Raw genomic sequence first — 21,980 nt, forward strand, 5'->3', positions numbered from 1 at the left:
AACAATCATTCGTATATTGCACAAATCTGGCCTTTATGGAAGAGTGGCAAGAAGAAAGCCATTTCTTAAAGATATCCATAAAAAGTGTCGGTTAAAGTTTGCCACAAGCCACCTGGGAGACACACCAAACGTGGAAGAAGGTGCTCTGGTCAGATGAAACCAAAATTGAACTTTTTGGCAACAATGCAAAACGTTTTGTTTGGCGTAAAAGCAACACACCATCCCCACTGTCAAACATGGTGGTGGCAGCATCATGGTTTGGGCCTGCTTTTCTTCAGCAGGGACAGGGAAGATGGTTAAAATTGATGGGAAGATGGATGGAGCCAAATACAGGACCATTCTGGAAGAAAACCTGATGGAGTCTGCAAAAGACCTGAGACTGGGATGGAGATTTGTCTTCCAACAAGACAATGATCCAAAACATAAAGCAAAATCTACAATGGAATGGTTCAAAAATAAACATATCCAGGTGTTAGAATGGCCAAGTCAAAGTCCAGACCTGAATCCAATCGAGAATCTGTGGAAAGAACTGAAAACTGCTGTTCACAAATGCTCTCCATCCAACCTCACTGAGCTTGAGCTGTTTTGCAAGGAGGAATGGGAAAAAATGTCAGTCTCTCGATGTGCAAAACTGATAGAGACATACCCCAAGCGACTTACAGCTGTAATCGCAGCAAAAGGTGGCGCTACAAAGTATTAACTTAAGGGGGCTGAATAATTTTGCACGCCCAATTTTTCAGTTTTTGATTTGTTAAAAAAGTTTGAAATATCCAATAAATGTCGTTCCACTTCATGATTGTGTCCCACTTGTTGTTGATTCTTCACAAAAAAATACAGTTTTATATCTTTATGTTTGAAGCCTGAAATGTGGCAAAAGGTCGCAAAGTTCAAGGGGGCCGAATACTTTCGCAAGGCACTGTATATCTCACTGGTCACCCCCAAAACCAATTCCTCCTTTTGTTGCCTTTCCTTCCAGTTCTCTGCTGCCAATGACTGGAACGAACTGCAAAAATCACTGAAGCTGGAGACTTATATCTCCCTCACTAGCTTTAAGCACCAGCTGTCAGAGCAGATCACTGCACCTGTACATAGCCCATCTGTAAACAGCCCATCTATCTACCTCATCCCCATACTGTATGTATTTATTTATTTATTTATTTATTTATCTTGCTCCTTTGCACCCCAGTATCTCTACTTGCGCATTCATCTTCTGCACATCTACCATTCCAGTGTTTAATTGCCATATTGTAATTACTTTGCCACCATGGCCTATTTATTGCCTTAACTCACTTATCTTACCTCATTTGCACTCCCTGTATATAGACTTTTTTTTCCTTATTTTTTTTCTACTGTATTATTGACTGTATGTGTCGAATTGCTATGCTTTATCTTGGCCAGGTTGCAAATGAGAACTTGTTCTCAACTAGCCTACCTGGTTAAATAAAGGTTAAATAAAGGTTAAATAAATAAAAAATAAATGTTAAAAGATTGGAAAGAGCCTTCCCCAAACTGTTGCCACATAGTTGGAAACACAGAACCATCTAGAATGCTGTTGTATGCTGTAGCATTAAGATTTCCCTTCATTGGAACTCAGGGGCTTAGCCCGAACCATGAAAAACGCCCCCAGACCATGATTCCTCCTTTACCAAACTTTACAATTGGTGTTATGTATTCGGGCAGGTAGCGTTCTCCTGGCATCCGCCAAACCCAGATTCGTCCACCGGACTGCCAGATGGTGAAGTGTGATTCATCACTCCAGAGAACTAATTTCCACTGCTCCAGAGTCCAATGGTGGTGAGCTATACACCATTTCAGCCGACGCTTGGCATTGCGCATGGTGAAACTGCGCGCTTTAGCTCTCTGCGGTTGTGTTCTGTGAGCTTGTTTGGCCTACCACTTTGCGGATGAGTCATTGTTGCTCCTAGACTTTTCCACTTCACAATAATAGCACTTACAGTTGACTGGGACATCTCTAGCAGGGAAGACATTTTACAAACTGACTTGTTGGAAAGGTGGCATCCTAAATTCCGCAAAAAAAAAGAAACGTCCATTTTTCAGGACCCTGTCTTTCAAAGATAATTTGTAAAAATCCAAGTAACTTCACAGATCTTCATTGTAAGGGTTTAAACACTGTTTCCCATGCTTGCTCAATGAACCATAAACAATTAACGAACATGTACCTGTGGAATGATTGTTAAGACACTAACAGCTTATAGACGGTAGGCAATTAAGGTCACAGTTATCAAAACTTAGGGCACTACAGAGGCCTTTCTACTGACTCTGAAAAACACCAAAAGAAAGATGCCCAGGGTCCCCGCTCATCTGCGTGAACATGCCTTAGGCATGAGGACTGCAGATGTGGCCAGTGCAACAAATTGCAATGTCCGTACTGTGAGATGCCTAAGACAGGACGGACAGCTGATCGTCCTCAGTGGCAGACCACGTGTAACCATACCTGCACAGGATTGCTAAATCCAAACATCACACCTGCGGGACATGTACAGGATGGCAACAACAACTGCCCGAGTTAAACCAGAACACACAATCCCTCTATCACTGCTCAGACTGTCCGCAATAGGCTGAGAGAGGCTGGACTGGGGGCTTGTAGGCCTGTTGTAAGGCAGGTCCTCACCAGACATCGCCGGCAACAACGTTGCCTATGGGCACAGACCCACTGTCACTGGACCAGACAGGACTGGAAAAAAGTGCTCTTCACTGACAAGTCACATTTTTGTCTCAGCAGGGGTGATGGTCGGATTCGCGTTTATCGTCAAAGGAATGAGCATTACACCGAGGCCTGTACTCTGGAGCGGGATCGATTTGGAGGTGGAGGGTCCGTCATGGTCTGGGGCGGTGTGTCACCGCATCATCGGACTAAGCTTGTTGTCATTGCAGGCGATCTCAACGCTGTGCATTACAGGGAAGACATCCTCCTCCCTCATGTGGTACCCTTCCTGCAGGCTCATCCTGACATGACCCTCCAGCATGACATGCCACCAGCCATGCTGCTTGTTCTGTGCGTGAATGTCAGTGTTCTGCCATGGCCAGCGAAGGGCCCGGATCTCAATCCCATTGAGCACATCTGGGACTTGTTGGATCGGAGGGTGAGGGCTAGGGCCATTCCCACCAGAAATGTCTGGGAATTTGCAGGTGCCTTGGTGGAAGAGTGGGGTAACATGACACAGCAAGAACTGGCAAATCTGGTGCATCCATGAGGAGGAGATGTACTTAATGCAGCTGGTGGCCACACCAGATACTGACTGTTTTGATTTTGACCCCCCCTTTGTTCAGGGACACATTTTTCCATTTCTGTTAGTCACATGTCTGCGGAGCATGTTCAGTTTGTCTCTGTAGTTGAATCTTATGTTCATACAAATATTTACACATTTTAAATTTGCTGACAATAGACGCAGTTGACAGTGAGAGGGCGTTTCTTTTTTTGTTGAGTTGGTGCCACGCTGAATGTCACTGAGCTCATCAGTACAGGCCATTCTACTACCGATATTTGTCTATGGAAATTGCATGGCTGTGTGTTAGATTTTATACACCTGTCAGAAACAGGTGTGGCTGAAATAGCCGAATCCACTAATTTGAAGGGGTGTCCAAATACTTTTGAGCATGTAGTGTATCTTGAAATCTTGTTTGCTGGCAAGCAGTACATCTCTCCGTCAGGCACTACGAGGCGTCAAGTAATTGTAATCCCAAGGTTTGATGAATTTCCATAGTGGCAGGACAGCAGGTCTGCCTCAATAACCATGGTATCTGCAGTCTTCATATGTGGCTTGTGAATGTGTAGTGTGAGGACTGGTTGGGTTTGTTAATGGGACAGAGAGAGACAGGATTTGTGGTCAATTTGTGGCCAGGAAGACCTTTTAGCCAATGGTGTAAAGTACTGAAGTAAAAATATTTTAATGTACTACTAAAGTAGTTTTTGGGGTATCTGTACTTTACTATAGTATACTATTTATTTTTTTGACTACTTTTATTTTACTTCACTACATTCCTAAAGAAAATAATGTACTTTTTACTCCATACATTTTCCTTGACACCCAAAAGTACTCTTTACATTTTGAATGCTTAGCAGGACAAGAAAATAGTCAAATTACGCACTTATCAACCGAACATCCCTGGTCATCCCTATTGCCTCTGATCTGGCTAACTCACTAAACACACATACTTAGTTTGTAAATGATGTCTGAATGTTGGATTGTGCCCATGGCTTTCCGTAAATAAATAAAAAATCAAGAAAATGTTGCCATCTGGCTTTCTTAATATAAGGAATTTAAAATGATTTATACTTTTGATACTTAAGTATTATTTTTTTAAACAAAATACTTCTAGGCTTTTTTACCAGGTGACTTTTACTTATACTTGAGTCATTTTCTATTAAGGCATCTTTACTTTTACTCACGTATGGCAGTTGGGTACTTTTTCCACCACTACTTTTAGCCCACTTGATTTTCCAGCGTGGTGGTATGATGACGGTTGCTATACTGTACCACACCAATCCTCCAAAACAGCAATTAGGCGTGTTTTATTCCCTTTCCCATGCCCTTTCAATGTCATCAACAATTTGTCTCATGGCATCGGAACACTTTATTAGAGCTGGTATTCGCCCTGCCTGTCCTCATGCCTCTGGCCATAGTATTTCCATTGCAGTCTGGGCCTTACTTTTTTCTCAAGCTTTCTGTGGTATTTACTGGACCTGACCATGTCACTTCGTTTTGTTGCATGACCGTTGCTCAAAACGCTCACAGAACGATACATGCCATTCTATTCCAAGCAGCAGCTATTTACTGTTTTTACTTCTCCCCAAAGCAGGGCTTCATTCTGGTGTCTGGACATTGGTAAAGCAGGCTGGATTCTGGACATCACTGGCTTTTAAGCCCAAGCATGTCTATGATAACAGAGATGTCGGCCTATGCTGGATTTATTGTGGAAATCCTCTTCTATGCACAAAGACACAGTGGGAGAGATAAAGAGAAGGACTCACAAATATTCAAAATGTCATAGAGGTCAACTCTTAATGTCCATTTGTGATTTTTAACCTGATGCATGTGATATGCTATCTAGCAGTTTTTAAAGAAACATCATAAAAACCAACCGTCAAGAGTGTCTGTAAAGAATCATGAATTTGAATGGAGAAAGAAGGGGTTGGAAGAGGGAGAAGTTATTTTCCCATGCCAAGTTTAAGCAGAGTTTCACACGCTTGTTAACACAGCCCAAACACTTTATCTGAAAAAAAAAGTGTGTGACTGATATGCTTTCAGGCCGAGAGAGAGCCACAACAGGCTCAAGCTGTAGTCGCTCGTGGAAAAGACAACTAGATAAGTGAAATCAAAATAATCATATGGGTCTAGGCCACCTAGACTGAAATACCAAATTTGACTGACAATATACATTTTGTGCCACCCCGTTTCCTAGTGTCATGTGACTGGTAGAACCCTAGCTTGACACTGTCTTGACATGGCCTCACATCACCAATCACACAATGTTGGGCACCAATAAGTTGGCCTCTTTCGGTGTCCCTAGTTCGTGACTAAATTTGGCCTGTGGGTGGTTTTATTTGGCCCCCCTGAGCAAATTGTAATTTTTTAAACATTTTATTTATTTTTTATTGTTGGACATAAAATACTGTAAAAACACCAGGGAATCAGCTCCAAGTGATTTTAATTTTGGAAATCTGTTCCCACCTATTCCCATGCGTAATAGACAAATATAAGCAAGGTTTGAAATTATCATGTTTTAGCCAAATATTACATCAGTTTGGGCTTCTTGCGGTCAATTTGCGGTCTTCAAATGATTTGTAAATGATGTTCCGGCCGCCTGACCATCCACTCAAGAGAAAATCATCCCGTGTCTGAATCTAGTGGATGGTCCCTGTGGTATGATGTAAGCCGTGACTTGATCTGATCTTTTTTGAAAAGAGATTGTTAACACCGTGTATCCAATGAACATGTGTGAGAAGACCATGCATACTTTCTGTCATCCCAACAAGAGGGACATTATACTCCAGATTTTATGGGAAGCTTTCTTATTCCTTGAGAGCCTGTGGAGTGGGATAGTAGTTCATTTGGGTCCCACAGTCCATGTTTGGTCATAACAAGGAGCTTGTGTAGGATATCTAATGGGTGTTTCTGTGCGCTGTGTATTTTGCTAAGCATTTGTAATGTAAGCAACAGTAACTTTATCCAGCAATTATTGTACTACTATCAGCACATGATGAGCAGTGCTTGTATTCAACAAGGCAACGAGGGAGTCGGCGTGGCATTCCCCCCCCACCCCACTTTATATGGGTAATTTATTTTCAATTGGGTCCTTAAGTCCAGAGGGAAAGGGAAAATGGGGCCCGACAGAGTATGGTATTGCTCTTACATGGTGCAATCTCTTTGAGTCACCCCAGATGTCTCTCTCTCTCTCTCCTCTTCACACACGCTTCTTTTTTATTTCTCTCTGTCACACTCTGAGATTTGTATTTCATAAAGTCCCTCTGAAGTCTGTTTTACATGCACAGTTTAGGAATCAGTGTGAAAGATGTTCACCTTTTCCCTCACCCCCTCCTCCTCCTCCTCTGCCATTCTCAGATATGTGTTTCTGATGGGGCTCCAGGACAGGAATGAGAAGCTGTTCTACCGTGTGCTGACGTCCGACACGGAGAGGTTCATGCCTATTGTTTACACCCCCACCGTGGGCCTGGCCTGCCAGATGTATGGCCTTGCCTTCAGGAGACCCAGGTGAGAGAGAAACACACACACACATGGATGTATGCACACACACATGGGAGCACTAACACACACCACATGCATGCACACACACACACTGAATAGGCCTAATGGATATACTGTGACACACACACACACTTGCTGCTCGTGGCCAGCCTTAACATTGTTTTAAGATTTTACCACCAATTGTCAAATAATTTAGATGCATTCTTATGAAACACAAATCCTTTTGAATCTTCAAACATCTGTGTATGTTGGACTTGGCGCCTGTTGCAAAAAACTCTCAATCAAAATTAGAGGCTGGGACAGGGTCTGTGCCGAGTTGGGTTCTGCAAGTCCTTGGGCAGCTTAGGCCAGTATAAGCAGTTACAGTGTGCAGTTCACCTTGAATGGACTTGGCATTGCATAAAGCAGGACTTGCCTCTTCGGTCTGCTCAGTTATCTCTGTCTGTTTCTCCTCAAACAAGTCTCTCTGTCACCACTAAACTCCCTCATTAGAGTCATAATGCAGATCAAATTAATATAACACACATTCAGACGTCAAGGAGCTGATCATGCTTGACTTGGCTTTAACATATCTAGACTGTGTTGTGAAGATGTCAGGTGTTGGGTTTGTTTTGAGTCTTAGACATTAGAGCTAACATCGTCCAAGAAACACCACCGAGAGTATTGTTCTGTAGTCAACTACTGATGGAGAGGGAGAAGGATGTTGAAGTTATATTGTCTTGATTAGTACCTCTCAGTTATAAACACTCTTTATAGACTCTTTCACTCTCTCCTCGTCAGTCACTCTGTCAGTCAGTCACACACTGACACACTCTGTGCATTCCAAATGGCACCCTATTCCCTATATAGTGCACTACTTTTATTTTTTTATTTTTACCAGGGCCCATATGGACTATATAGGGAATAGGGTGCCATTTGGGACTCACTCACTCATATCCTCAGTGAACTTTTCCTTGTGGGTCTCAAAGTCTAAAACCCCAAATAAACTGATCATAACCAGGGATGCTTTTGATTAGTAGCGAATGCTAAATTCAAAGCTGTTTTATTTGAAATGCTTACCTTGGGCACATTTAAAATGCGTTCGTAAACCTAAGCGCACACTTCCACATACTCAGAGTTATACAACCCCCTTTTTCCACAATTTCCCCAGAGCAAGTATGTGGAAATTATGTATAGCATGCTCTGAGCTCCCCTACCTCTGATACTGGGCTGGAGGAGTGATCTTATATCTCCCTGCAGACCCACAATGCAGTTGTCCAAGAAGCACTGCGAGCTGCAGAGGCCGGGGGTGGGGAATTTGGGACTGGTAGACGTGACAGTGGGTCAGTTAGCAGCAGGCTCTGTAGACTCCACAAACCTGGTCCTCAGCCAGTCCCAGACCCAGGCCTCTCCCCTGCATCCCACTGATGGCTTGCTTCTGAAGCTAAGCAGGGTTGGTCCTGGTCGGTCCCTGGATGGGTGACCAGATGCTGGAAGTGGTGTTGGAGGGCCAGTAAAAGGCACCTTTTCCTCTGGTCTAACAAAATAACCCCTGTGTAGGGTGCCATCTTTCAGATGGGACATTAAACGGGTGTCCTGTCACTAAAGATCCCATGACAATTATTGTAAGGGTGTTAACCCCAGGGTCCTGGCTAAATTCCCAATCTGTCCCTCATACCATCACGGTCACCTAATCATCCCCAGCTTACAATTGGCTCATTCATCCCCCCCTCCTCTCCCCTGTAACTATTCCCCAGGTCGTTTCTGTAAATGAGAATGTGTTCTCCGTCAACTTATCTGGTAAAATAAGGGTTACATTTAAAAAAAAAAAAACTAGCCCAGGGAAGGGGGTGTAGGTGGTGGGTGGAGTTGTGGAGAGCCTAGGGTTGTAAAGCATTATTGCGGAAACTGATAGTGTCACGCCCTGACCATAGTTTACTTTGTATTTTCTATGTTTTGATTGGTCAGGGTGTGATCTGAGTGGGTATTCTATGTTTCATGTCTTGTTTGTCTATTTCTATGTTCAGCCTGATATGGTTCTCAGTCAGAGGCAGGTGTTCGTCATTGTCTCTGATTGGGAACCATATTTAGGTAACCTGGGTTTCACTGTGTGTTTGTGGGTGATTGTTCCTGTCTATGTGTTTTTCACCAGATAGGCTGTTTAGGTTTTCGTTACGTCCGTTACGTTTTGTTTTGTAGTATTGTATTGGAGATTCGTGTTTCGTATTATTAATAAACATGGATCGTAAACCACACGCTGCATTTTGGTCCGACTCTCCTTCTCATAAAGAAAACCGTTACAGAATCACCCACCACAAAAGGACCAAGCAGCGTGTCAACAGGCAGGAGCAGCGCGAGGAGACGCGCAATAAGGATTTCTGGACATGGGAGGAAATCCTCGACGGGAGAGGACCCTGGGCTAAACCAGGGGAGTGTAGCCGCCCAAAGGTGCAGCAGGAGAAGAGGCAACAGGAGCAGCCCAAAGAGGAGGTATGGACATGGGAGGACGAATTAGAAGGAAGAGGACCCTGGGCTCAGCCAGGAGAATATCGCCGCCCCAAAGAAGAACTGGAGGCGGCGAAAGCTGAGAGGCGCAGATATGAGGAGGCAGCACGACGTAGCGGATGGAAGCCTGAGAGGCAGCCCCAAAAATTTCTTGGGGGGGGGCTAACAGGGAGTATGGCTATGCCAGGTAGGAGACCTGAGCAGACTCCCTGTGCTTACCGGGGGGCTAGAGAGACCGGACAGGCACCGTGTTATGCAGTGGTGCGCACGGTGTCTCCAGTGCGGGTGCATAGCCCGGTGCGGTATATTCCAGCTCCGCGTGTCTGCCGGGCTAGATTGAGCGTCGAGCCTAATGCCATGAAGCCGGCTCTACGCAGCTGGTCCCCAGTGCGTCTCCTTGGGCCGGCTTACATGGCACCAGCCTTGCGCTCGGTGTCTCCGGTTCGCCTGCATAGCCCAGTGCGGGCTATTCCACCTCGCCGCACTGGCAGGGCGACCGTGAGCATTCAACCAGGTAAGGTTGGGCAGGCTCGGTGCTCAAGAGCTCCAGTGCGCCTGCACGGTCCGGTTTTTCCAGTACCACCTCCACACCCCAGCCCTCCGGTAGCAGCTCCCCGCACCAGGCTTCCTGTGCGTGTCTTTGGCCCAGTACCACCAGTGCCAGCACCACGCATCAGGCCTACAGTGCGCCTCGCCTGTCCAGCGCTGCCAGAGCCTTCCTCCTCTCCAGCGCTGTCGGAGTCTCCCGCCTGTTTAGCGCTGTCAGAGCTTTCCGCCTCTACAGCGCTGCCGGAGTCTCCCGCCTGTTCAGAACTGCCAGTTAGCATGGAGCAGCCAGGGCCGCCAGTCAGCATGGAGCAGCCAGGGCCGCCAGTCAGCATGGAGCAGCCAGGGCCGCCAGTCAGCATGGAGCAGCCAGGGCCGCCAGTCAGCATGGAGCAGCCAGGGCCGCCAGTCAGCATGGAGCAGCCAGTCAGCATGGAGCAGCCAGTCAGCATGGAGCAGCCAGAGCAGCCAGTCAGCATGGAGCAGCCAGAGCAGTCAGTCAGCATGGAGCAGCCAGAGCTGCCAGTCAGCATGGAGCAGCCAGTCAGCATGGAGCAGCCAGAGCTGCCAGTCAGCATGGAGCAGCCAGTCAGCATGGAGCAGACAGAGCTGCCAGTCGTCCAGACTCTTCCAGATCTGCCAGTCGTCCAGACTCTTCCAGATCTGCCAGTCGTCCAGACTCTTCCAGATCTGCCAGTCGACCAGACTCTTCCAGATCTGCCAGTCGTCCAGACTCTTCCAGATCTGCCAGTCGTCCAGACTCTTCCAGATCTGCCAGTCGTCCAGACTCTTCCAGATCTGCCAGTCGTCCAGACTCTTCCAGATCTGCCAGTCGTCCAGACTCTTCCAGATCTGCCAGTCGACCAGACTCTTCCAGATCTGCCAGTCGACCAGACTCTTCCAGATCTGCCAGTCGACCAGACTCTTCCAGATCTGCCAGTCGACCAGACTCTTCCAGATCCGCCAGTCGACCAGACTCTTCCAGATCCGCCAGTCGTCCAGACTCTCCCAGATCCGCCAGTCGACCAGATTCTCCCAGATCCGCCAGTCGACCAGATTCTCCCAGATCCGCCAGTCGACCAGATTCTCCCAGATCCGCCAGTCGACCAGATTCTCCCAGATCCGCCAGCCGACCAGATTCTCCCAGATCCGCCAGTCGACCAGATTCTCCCAGATCCGCCAGTCGACCAGATTCTCCCAGATCCGCCAGTCGACCAGATTCTCCCAGATCCGCCAGTCGACCAGATTCTCCCAGATCTGCTAGTCGACCAGGATCTGCTGAAACCGCCAGCCAGCCAGGTTCTGGTAGTTTCTACTACCTGCCTGGGCTTCCTCTCAGTGCTGAGCTTCTTCTCAGTGCTGAGCTTCCTCTCAGTGCTGAGCTACCTATCTGTCCCGAGTTACCTCTGTCCCGAGCTGTCCCTCTGTCCCATGTTATCATTGTGGTGGGTAACCTATTTAGGGACGTTTAGGAGGGGGATTAAAACTGTCATGGAGTGGGGTCCACGTCCAGCGCCAGAGCCGCCACCGCGGACAGATGCCCACCCAGACCCTCCCCTATAGGTTCAGGTTTTGCGGCCGGAGTCCGCACCTTGGGGGGGGGGGTACTGTCACGCCCTGACCATAGTTTACTTTGTATTTTCTATGTTTTGATTGGTCAGGGTGTGATCTGAGTGGGTATTCTATGTTTCATGTCTTGTTTGTCTATTTCTATGTTCAGCCTGATATGGTTCTCAGTCAGAGGCAGGTGTTCGTCATTGTCTCTGATTGGGTTATTTAGGTAACCTGGGTTTCACTGTGTGTTTGTGGGTGATTGTTCCTGTCTATGTGTTTTTCACCAGATAGGCTGTTTAGGTTTTCGTTACGTCCGTTACGTTTTGTTTTGTAGTATTGTATTGGAGATTCGTGTTTCGTATTATTAATAAACATGGATCGTAAACCACACGCTGCATTTTGGTCCGACTCTCCTTCTCATAAAGAAAACCGTTACAGATAGAGAACTCATCCGCTTGGTCTCATAGACTAGACGTAACATAGTCATCTGGGACAGCCAAATTAGCATGATATGTGATGTTTGGAATGTTTTTTATTTATTTATTTGTATTTGTTTTATTATAGGGGGTAGATCAGATGTAATATTGCAGATAGATTGTAGCTTCCATCAATGTAATTCCATCATTTCCAATCCCCCCCATATTTATTTTGTGTAAAGATATTTTTGTTTATTATTTTCCCCTAATCTTAGCACCCCTCCCTAATTGGTGTAAACTAATGGCTTCTACTTCCAGTTTATACATACTATATACATTTTACGGGCACAATGTATTTTACAATAGTTATCTTTTTTTGTTTTTAATCCCATCCTTCACCTACCATCAACCCCTTCCCTCTATCTGTGCTGCAAGTTCTGAACCTATATACATTTCACGGACACAGTATATTTGACATTAATTATCTTGTTTAGTTTAGTCCCACCCTTCAGCTCCACTCAACCCCTCCCCTCTATCTCTTAACACCATACAGTTTTGATTTCTATTTGCCATGTTTTTCAACTGAGCTGTGATGTTTCACAAAAGTTCTCAACCTTTCTATTCTCATAGTTTCTACAGATTGTAAATTAAAGATAAGCATTTTTGCTAAAAGTGTTATTATGTTATTGATCGATTCACTATGACTTATCAAATGTGACCGACCGGCTCGATTTTGTCTTATGTAGCAAAATTTGAAATAGTGTTTTTTTTTTATTTTTACATTGGATAAAAGTAGAGACTCAGAGCTAGAAAATGATATATCATACACTACAGTTGAGGAACAATGAGAAGGTAATTCTGATTTGAAAGTTTATAAACTCGTAAACTCACTTTTGAGAAAAGTGAGTTCACACCCTCTTAAAACCCCACCCATCTCTTTAAGGATTCACATGTGAGGCCATGTACTAAACACCCAAAGATTAAGCCTAAAGGCTGATTTATATTGTGTCTATCGACAGTTGTCGCAGTGACATCATGGACATTATATTGTTCACATGTTCCAGAAGGCATTTCTGACAAAAAAATGCATTTTGATTATTTTTTTTATAGCTTATGTTTAAAATGCCTTTTCTGTGAAGTAGTGACATGCGACATGTGCTTAGTTTCCGGAAACAAGTCACAAATCGCCCAGCAGTGCTAATTCCAGCGTTAGCTCCAGGTAAATTCTGCAATTCTTCAGCTATTCCAGAACCTGCGACCAAAAACAAGCTACATATGGAGAGTACCAAAACAAATGATCTAATGATTCTGTCTCTTCACAGCTAAATCTGCAGAGCTGGGATGGTTGTATCCCCCATACAGTTGAAGTCAGAAGTTTACATACACCTTAGCCAAATACATTTAAACTCAGTTTTTCACATTTCCTGACATTTAATCCTAGTAAAAAATCCCTGTTTTAGGTCAGTTAGGATCACCACTGTATTTTAAGAATGTGAAATATCAGAATAACAGTAGAGAGAATTATTTATTTCAGCTTTTATTTATTTCATCACATTCCCAGTGAGTCAGAAGTTTACATACACTCAATTAGTATTTGGTAGCATGACCTGTAATTGTTTAACTTGGGTAAAACATTTCAGGTAGCCTTCCACAAGCTTCTCACAATAAGTTGAGTGAATTTTGGCGCATTCCTCCTGACAGAGCTGGTGTAACTGAGTCAGGTTTGTAGGCCTCCTTGCTCGCACACGCTTTTTCAGTTCTGCCCACACATTTTCTATAGGATTGAGGTCAGGGCTTTGTGATGGCCACTCCAATACCTTGAATTTGTTGTCCTTAAGCCATTTTGCCACAAGTATGGAAGTATGCTTGGGGTCATTGTCCATATAGATACTTTTTACATGATGCTGCCACACCTGTGCTTCACGTTTGGGATTGTGTTCTTCGGCTTGCAAGCCTGCCCCTTTTTCCTCCAAACATAACGATGGTCATTGTGGCCAAAATGTTCTATTTGTGTTATATCAGACCAGAGGACATTTCTCCAAAAAGTACAATCTTTGTCCCCATGTGCAGTTGCAGACTGCAGTCTGGCTTTTTTTTATGGCAGTTTTGGAGCAGTGGCTTCTTCCTTGGCGATCAGCCTTTCAGGTTATGTCGATATAGGACTCGTTTTACTGTGGATATAGATACTTTTGTACCCGTTTTCTTCAGCATCTTCACAATGTCCTTTGCTGTTGTTCTGTGATTGATTTGCACTTTTCGCACATAAGTACATTAATCTCTAGGAGACAGAAGGCGTCTCCTTTCTGAGTGATATGACGGCTGCGTGGTCCCATGGTGTTTATACTTGCGTGCTTGTTCAGATGAACGTGATACCTTCAGGCATTTGGAAACGGCTCCCAATGATGATCCAAACTTGTGGAGGTCTTGGCTGATTTCTTTTGATTTTCTCATGATGTCAAGCAAAGAGGCACTGAGTTTGAAGGTAGGCCTTGAAATACATCCACAGGTACACCTCCAATTGACTCAAATTATGTTAATTACCCTATCAGAAGCTTCTAAAGCTTCATTTTCTGGAATTTTCCAAGCTGTTTAAAGGCACAGTCAACTTATTGTATGTAAACTTCTGACCCACTGGAATTGTTATACAGCGAATTATTGGTGAAATAATCTCTGTAAGCAATTGTTGGAAAAAGTACTTGTATCATGCACAAAGTAGATGTCCTAACCGACTTGCCGAAACTAAGGTTTGTTAACTAGAAATTGTGGTTGAAAAATGAGTTTTAATGACTCCAACCTAAATGTATGTAAACTTCAACAGACTTCAACTGTATATATAACATTCTATTGGTTGCAAGAATTTGTAATAATTTCAATTGAAAAATTCTAAGTTTGGAATATGGCATTGTTTTGTGTATCAGTTCGTAAACCATGTCCCATAGAATTGGTACATTGAAAATGTCTTCCCAATTTCAGGTAATTATCAACTTTTTAGCTACTTTGTAACTACTTAGCATGTTAGCTAACCCTTCCCCCAACCCTAACCATAACCCTTTAACCTTAAACCCTAACCCCTAGCCTAGCTAACGTTAACCACCTAGCTAACGTTAGCGTTAGCCATCTAGCTAAGGTTAGCCACAACAGATTGGAATTCGTTACATGTCATACATTTTGTAAATGTTTAACATATTTTACGAATTGCAATTCGTAACATATATCATATGAATTGTAAATCTGAACATGTCATACAAATTGGATGATACCTACTGTACCATACATACCATACGAAACGTAACATATCATACGAATTGGAATGTCCCCGGATTTACATTGACTATGTTACGTCTACCCCTGATTGGTTGAACTCACAGCCTAGATTCACAGGGACTTCACATTCGGGGAGCTCGAGCATGCATGTACTGTATATAGATCACAGCCTCTCAGAGCGCCTTTTCTATGGTCAACTGGTCTTATAGGGACAACTTGGCTGTCTCTATTATCACTGTCTTTGTCTACATATCTGTCTCTGAGATTCTCTCTCTAACTCTTCTAGCAGATTTACACACACAAAGTAGCACCGTTTAGATAGATCAGTAATGAATTCCTGATGTGAGTTTACGTGCGTGCTTATGCCTGGATGTGTGTGTGCCTGTAGTGGCTGAACAGACTGATATTAGCTCTCTAATCACTGCCTCCCTCTCAGGTATAAAGCGCACTGTGTGGGAAAGGCGTCCTTTTGTTCCTACCCAGGCTTACTCTCTGTAATCCGCTTCACGCAGACTAAACGCGTCAATATTAGGCTCCATTGCAGCAGGCAAAGGTCAAGTCCTATGAAGTGTCAAAACAGAGCTGATTCACTGATCTCTGGGTGGGCTAATGGCAGGCAGAGAAGATAACGAAAGGAGCGCATTCACAACACCGTGAGATCACTGGATCCATTACGTTTTGGGACCTATAAGTTCATAAGTGCAGGATACACAGAGTGTTTTTTGTCTCTGATTCAGTTAAGCTAATGACTTTGTGGCTAGTCACTCACTCACTAAATGCAGGGGCTGTTTGTGTGATATGTGATCAATGGTGACTGAAGTAAGAACTAATATTATCACTATTGCTAGCACAACTGCCACTAGTATTGCTTACAACTACCACCACAAATGTTCATTTCACAGACACTAAATAATACCAACAAAGAACCTCCTAAGATGAGCTCTGATAACCAATCCATCTTGTTAATAAAGATTCATTATCTTGGTTAAAACCCCTTAGTGGACTCGGCGGTAGAGGTCGATGACTATGGATTGTCGATGACTATGGACCACTGCAATACTCTGTCAAAGCTTTTGGAAATGAGAGGCCTTGAAGATAAATAAAGTATGTATACATTTGCTCGTCGAACATCTCATTCCAAAATCATGGCCGTTAATATGGAGTTGGTCCCCACTTTTCTGCTATAGCATCCTCCACTCTTCTGGAAAAACTTTCCACTAGATGTTGGAACATTGCTGCTAAGACTTGCTTCCATTCAGCCACAAGACTATTAGTAAGGTCGGGCACTGATATTGGACTATTAGGCCTGGCTGGCAGTCGGCGTTCCAATTCATCCTAAATGTGTTCAATGGTTGAGGTCAGGTCTCTATGCAGGCCAGTCAAGTTCTTCCACACAGATTTCGACAAACCATTTCTGTATGGATCTCACTTTTTGCACAGGGGCATATCATGTTGAAATGGAGAAGGGCCTTCCCCAAACTGCATATAATCGTCTAGAATGTCATTATATGCTGTAACATTAAGATTTCCCTTCACTGGAACTAAGGGGCCTAGCCCGAACCATGAAAAACAGCTCCAGACCATTATTCCTCCTCCACCAAACTTTACAGTTGGCACTATGCATTGGGACAGGTCGCGTTCTCCTGGCATCCGCCAAACCCAGATTTGTTCGACGGACTGCCAGATGGTGAAGCAGACGACACTACAGTGGTAGGCTTGATTACCAATAACGACGAGACGGCCTACAGGGAGGAGGTGAGGGCCCTCGGAGTGTGGTGTCAGGAAAATAACCTCACACTCAACGTCAACAAAACAAAGGAGATGATCATGGACTTCCGTTCTATACCATCACCCATTCATATGTATGTATATTTATTTATGTACATATTCTTATTCATTCCTTTACACTTGTGTGTGTATAAGGTAGTTGTTGTGAAATTGGTAGGTTAGATTACTCGTTGGATATTACTGCATTGTCGGAACTAGAAGCACAAGCATTTCGCTACGCTCGCATTAACATCTGCTAACCATGTGTATGTGACAAATACAATTTGATTTGAAGTGTGATTCATCACTCCAGAGGACACGTTTCCAATGCACCAGAGTCCAATGGCGGCGAGCTTTACAATAATGCCAACGCTTGACAAGCTGTAGCATAATTAGACTTACATAGTCGAGGAGAGTTTATGATTAAACCAAAAGGCGAGATATAAAAGGCCATTATTAACATACAGTATAATTGGCTATGCTGTCTTAATGACAGACATGAGATGAAGTTGCCACTGTGCGGGAAACATGTGCTTGATGAAGCGCCTCAGCCCCCCGGGTCGAGGCTTAAGTGTTGTGATCCAACATTCAGGCCCACACACAGTGCTGGTGTAAGCGTGTAAGAGGAGATTGTCGTTTTGAATCGATGAGCATGTAGTCTAAGTAGCTAAGTAGAAAATTGCCCTCTTGGATGTTTAATCCACAAGATCATTCGACTGGGACAAGTCTTTGATAGCTGGAATGAGTAACTGCCACATTACATAAATCATTATATGCATGCGTTTGAGAAGTTAATCATGTGACCTATTTTATGACCATGCCATAACTTTGTTCCATCACACATCATGAAGGAAACAGAATTGTTGCATTGTAAATTATACAATCAGACATTATATAGAAAGAGAGTTTGAATGGGGGGAGGGGGGCGAAATTATAGAGGAAAGGTTTGGAATTGCACTAACCTCACTCCAGAGGACACGTTTCCAATGCACCAGAGTCCAATGGCGGCGAGCTTTACAATAATGCCAACGCTTGACAAGCTGTAGCATAATTAGACTTACATACTCGAGGAGAGTTTATGATTAAACCAAAAGGCGAGATATAAAAGGCCATTATTAACATACAGTATAATTGGCTATGCTGTCTTAATGACAGACATGAGATGAAGTTGCCACTGTGCGGGAAACATGTGCTTGATGAAGCGCCTCAGCCCCCCGGGTCGAGGCTTAAGTGTTGTGATCCAACATTCAGGCCCACACACAGTGCTGGTGTAAGCGTGTAAGAGGAGATTGTCGTTTTGAATCGATGAGCATGTAGTCTAAGTAGCTAAGTAGAAAATTGCCCTCTTGGATGTTTAATCCACAAGATCATTCGACTGGGACAAGTCTTTGATAGCTGGAATGAGTAACTGCCACATTACATAAATCATTATATGCATGCGTTTGAGAAGTTAATCATGTGACCTATTTTATGACCATGCCATAACTTTGTTCCAGCACACATCATGAAGGAAACAGAATTGTTGCATTGTAAATTATACAATCAGACATTATATAGAAAGAGAGTTTGAATGGGGGGAGGGGGGCGAAATTATAGAGGAAAGGTTTGGAATTGCACTAACCTCACGAGGAACGTGGCAAAACATTTGGGATGAATTACCTCAGGCTTTGAGGACCTTGTAAAACAATTTAGTGTTTGTCTTTGGGTCTGCTTGGTAAAAAGTTTGGAGCCAAAATAAGCTAAATAAACCTTGAATATTACCTCTCCTTTTTCTCTACACTAACCTTTGTGATAATAAATGAATTCCTGCTGCAGGTATTACCTGACTTGAAACCATAGTCCCTCTCAGTTTATTCAGGAGACATGCACTGTGGTCAACTGGAATATCCTTTCCTATTTCATTACAGGTTTTCAATTTGAACCTGCATCTCTCTCGCTGTATGTGTATTGGAGCACTTATGACAGGATTTGGTGCTAAGGGAGGATGAACTCTTACAGTATTGTATGTGAGAACTCCTAGTCACTATAGGACCTTGTGGGTTTAGCCATGCTACTTGGCCTAATAGAAGACACCTTGTAGATGTTTGGATAAGCAGGGCTCGCCTATCCAGCGTTCTGGATTCTATCAGTGTGCTCACACACAGTGTCGGGTCATCAGACTGAAACTCCCCTCTCACCTCCTCTGGCCAAGCTTTATCTAGCAGTCCTGGAACGGATCTATGCTGAACAATCACCTCCGCTCTGCTCCAGGCATCTCCATCCCCCTCCCCATTTCTCTCTCCTCGGGGGGAGGATAAGTTAGGATCTGACTCACACTGTCTGTCTGTCTGTCTGTCTGTCTGTCTGTCTGTCTGTCTGTCTGTCTGTCTGTCTGTCTGTCTGTCTGTCTGTCTGTCTGTCTGTCTGTCTGTCTGTCTGTCTGTCTGTCTGTCTGTCTGTCTGTCTGTCTGTCTGTCTGTCTGTCTGTCTGTCTGGTCTGGTCTGGTCTGGTCTGGTCTGGTCTGGTCTGGTCTGGTCTGGTCTGGTCTGGTCTGGTCTGGTCTGGTCTGGTCTGGTCTGGTCTGGTCTGGTCTGGTCTGGTCTGGTCTGGTCTGGTCTGGTCTGGTCTGGTCTGGTCTGGTCTGGTCCGTCTCACAGGAATGCTGCACGCACAGGCTACAGGGGAGAACTAAAGTGATTTGTTGATTGACTGTTTACAGTCAATTCAATAATCAAAATTACATTTTCATGCACACTTTAACTCTACACTCAATGTGGTCCAAACATGTCAATGCTTAGCAAACCTTCAACAATGCATTGATTTACTGAAAACTAGCTCCCAGGTTCGTTCAGCGTCATCATTCTATATATCAATTCTAAATAGTATTTTTTATATTTTTGGGGATTCAGATTTACTGTACCTCTAATTTTGAAGTACACATTAGTAGCAGGTGTGTTGTAACATGAGAAAATATATGGAAAATGGCATGTGACGTTTAGGTCTAAGAACCCTTCAGTTCATCAAAGCTGAACACCACACACTCTGCCTCTCCCTAAACACAATCAGTTCAACACCCCAGACGATGCTTCCTCCCTCCACAATACTAACTGGAGCTGGCAGAGATGAAGAAATTCCTCTTCTTTTCTTGAGGAAAGAAGTGGAACCATAAAGCATCAAGTAGGGAGAAGTTGCAGAGTTAAATAGTGCTTTATGATATACCCTGTGTTGGCACGTCTCGGCTACTTCCACTAACTTTATTGTGTGTACGTTTTTAATGATGTTATTTTTTGGCCAAATAATTTAGACTGTGGAAGGGCATGAGAAAATACGATTTAGAGCAAGATTGAGAATTAAAGAAAATATAGTGTTTATATCTCTCGTGTGCATGCATGCGTACATGCATATATGTGTGTGTTTGCATGTGTGTTGCAGTGATGCCAGAGCAGATGTTGGCGGAGTGTTTAGAAAGGAGGGGAGTCAGTGCTGTCCGGCACCGTTCTTCTGTGGCTTTTTAAAGGCCAGCTGTGTGTGTGTGGGATTAATCACACGACCACACGCATGTTACACGTATGACCAGGGATTCGGGACCACTACAAGCGAGCAGAAACAGCTTAACACAAAGCATTTCTCTCTTCACGGAAAGGGTTCACTGCCGGTTTGTTGAATCCAGCTTTGTTTCCCCCAGGGTGTATGGAAAAACCCCAAACAAAAAGCCCCACTCGCGTTCCAACTCCCAATCTTATTGGCCCAGCATCATCTGCAGTCTCTGTCTCTCTTTATCCTTTCTCTCCGAGCCTGGCTAAAAACCCATGTTGCCAATCTGAGGAATTCATCTATATATCAGGAGCATGAAATGTCATGTGCAACACAATTTACTGTGTATATAAAGAGCTGTTACACCAAATGAGCCTGCTGCAAGCGACAGTATCAGGATTCAATGCATTTCAATCTCAATACAACTGTAGTGTTGTATGGATATCCCTAGCTACAGTACATCGCTTTTGAGTTACTTTCCCAAACTATCCATTTCGTGATGATTAATAAAATCCATGCTGAGGGATTGGTTGTTTGGGCCGTGTGCTTTACTGAACCTGACACTCCATGGCAGTCTGGCCACGTAGTCTACAGCCCCCATGGTTAACTTTAGACACTGTTTTTCCAGCTGTGGCACTTCAGGCTTCAGCTCTAGATGCACACTTTTTCCCCAAACAAAGAAGTTGAGTTTAGTAGGTCCAGTAGGCATATGGTATTCAATTTAGAATTCGTCTATGTTCTCTCTTCTGATGTTGCATTTCTGGCCAATACACAAAATAATAATCTCATACAGCCAATGTCCAAGGGTTTAATGGTTTCAAGGTTAGGCCAAGTCTGATTGTACCATGGTTAGACAAGGCAACAGTAAACATGTTGTCCCACACAAATGATGCAGCGCCCCCTTTGGGCCAATCAGTGTAAATGATGGATCTCTATGGCAAGACGCGTCATTCACCCAAGTTTAGTAAATCGGGCCAGTGGTGTCTGAGATAGCTAGACTCATATTCCTGAGCATGTGTACCAAATTTCATCACTCTGGGTCAAACCCATCAAGAGATCTAAACGTGTGGCCATTACAGAACCATTGTGTTATCGATATTTTACGCAGTCATTTAGCATATGAATGTTCTTGCATATGTTGAGTCTTGAGTGTTTGCAACATGTGTACCAAATTATGTTACAATATGAATATTCTTGACTGATTTCTATATATGCATTTATGTGCGAGACCACGCTCATGTGAATGTTTATTGGTCAATAGTGGCCATGTTTTAGGTACTGGTCTGGAAAGTATTGCTTTGAGAGACCTTTGACAAACAGGATTAGGGGGCGTGACCTTTCAAAATGAGCATTTTCGATTATTTGTTTTAGCGCCACCATCTGGCCAACCTTAAATGGAGGATCTCTATGGCAAGACGCATCATTCACCCAAGTTTCGTCAAAATCGGGCCGGTGCTGTCTGAGATATCGCATGTGACAAACATCATGGGGGACAACTAATGAATGACAATCATTATGTGGTTGAGGCAAGTCAACAGATATGAGAGAAAATGACTGCTATGCCCCAGAGGAGCACTTGTTCTCTGTGACAAGAATGGCAGGTATGTTAGAGAGGCATAATTAACTTTTATTTAACTAGGAAGTTAAATAAAGTTACGTTTATTTAACCAAGAATTATCAGTTTAATGGAGATCTGGTCAAGACAGC

General features: G+C 43.9%; 1 protein-coding gene across 1 annotated transcript in view; it reads left to right on the forward strand.

The window, feature by feature from the left end:
- LOC139367126 (NADP-dependent malic enzyme-like) overlaps positions 1 to 21,980 on the forward strand; it is a 150,595-nt gene that overhangs the window by 55,235 nt on the left and 73,380 nt on the right. Inside the window, exon 3 of the mRNA XM_071105190.1 lies at positions 6,585 to 6,734. Coding sequence (XP_070961291.1) covers positions 6,585 to 6,734 — 150 coding nt within the window. The remainder of the gene's footprint in view (positions 1 to 6,584; positions 6,735 to 21,980) is intronic.

Source organism: Oncorhynchus clarkii, chromosome 2, assembly GCF_045791955.1.
Source record: "Oncorhynchus clarkii lewisi isolate Uvic-CL-2024 chromosome 2, UVic_Ocla_1.0, whole genome shotgun sequence".
In the NCBI taxonomy this organism is placed as follows: Eukaryota; Metazoa; Chordata; class Actinopteri; order Salmoniformes; family Salmonidae; genus Oncorhynchus; species Oncorhynchus clarkii.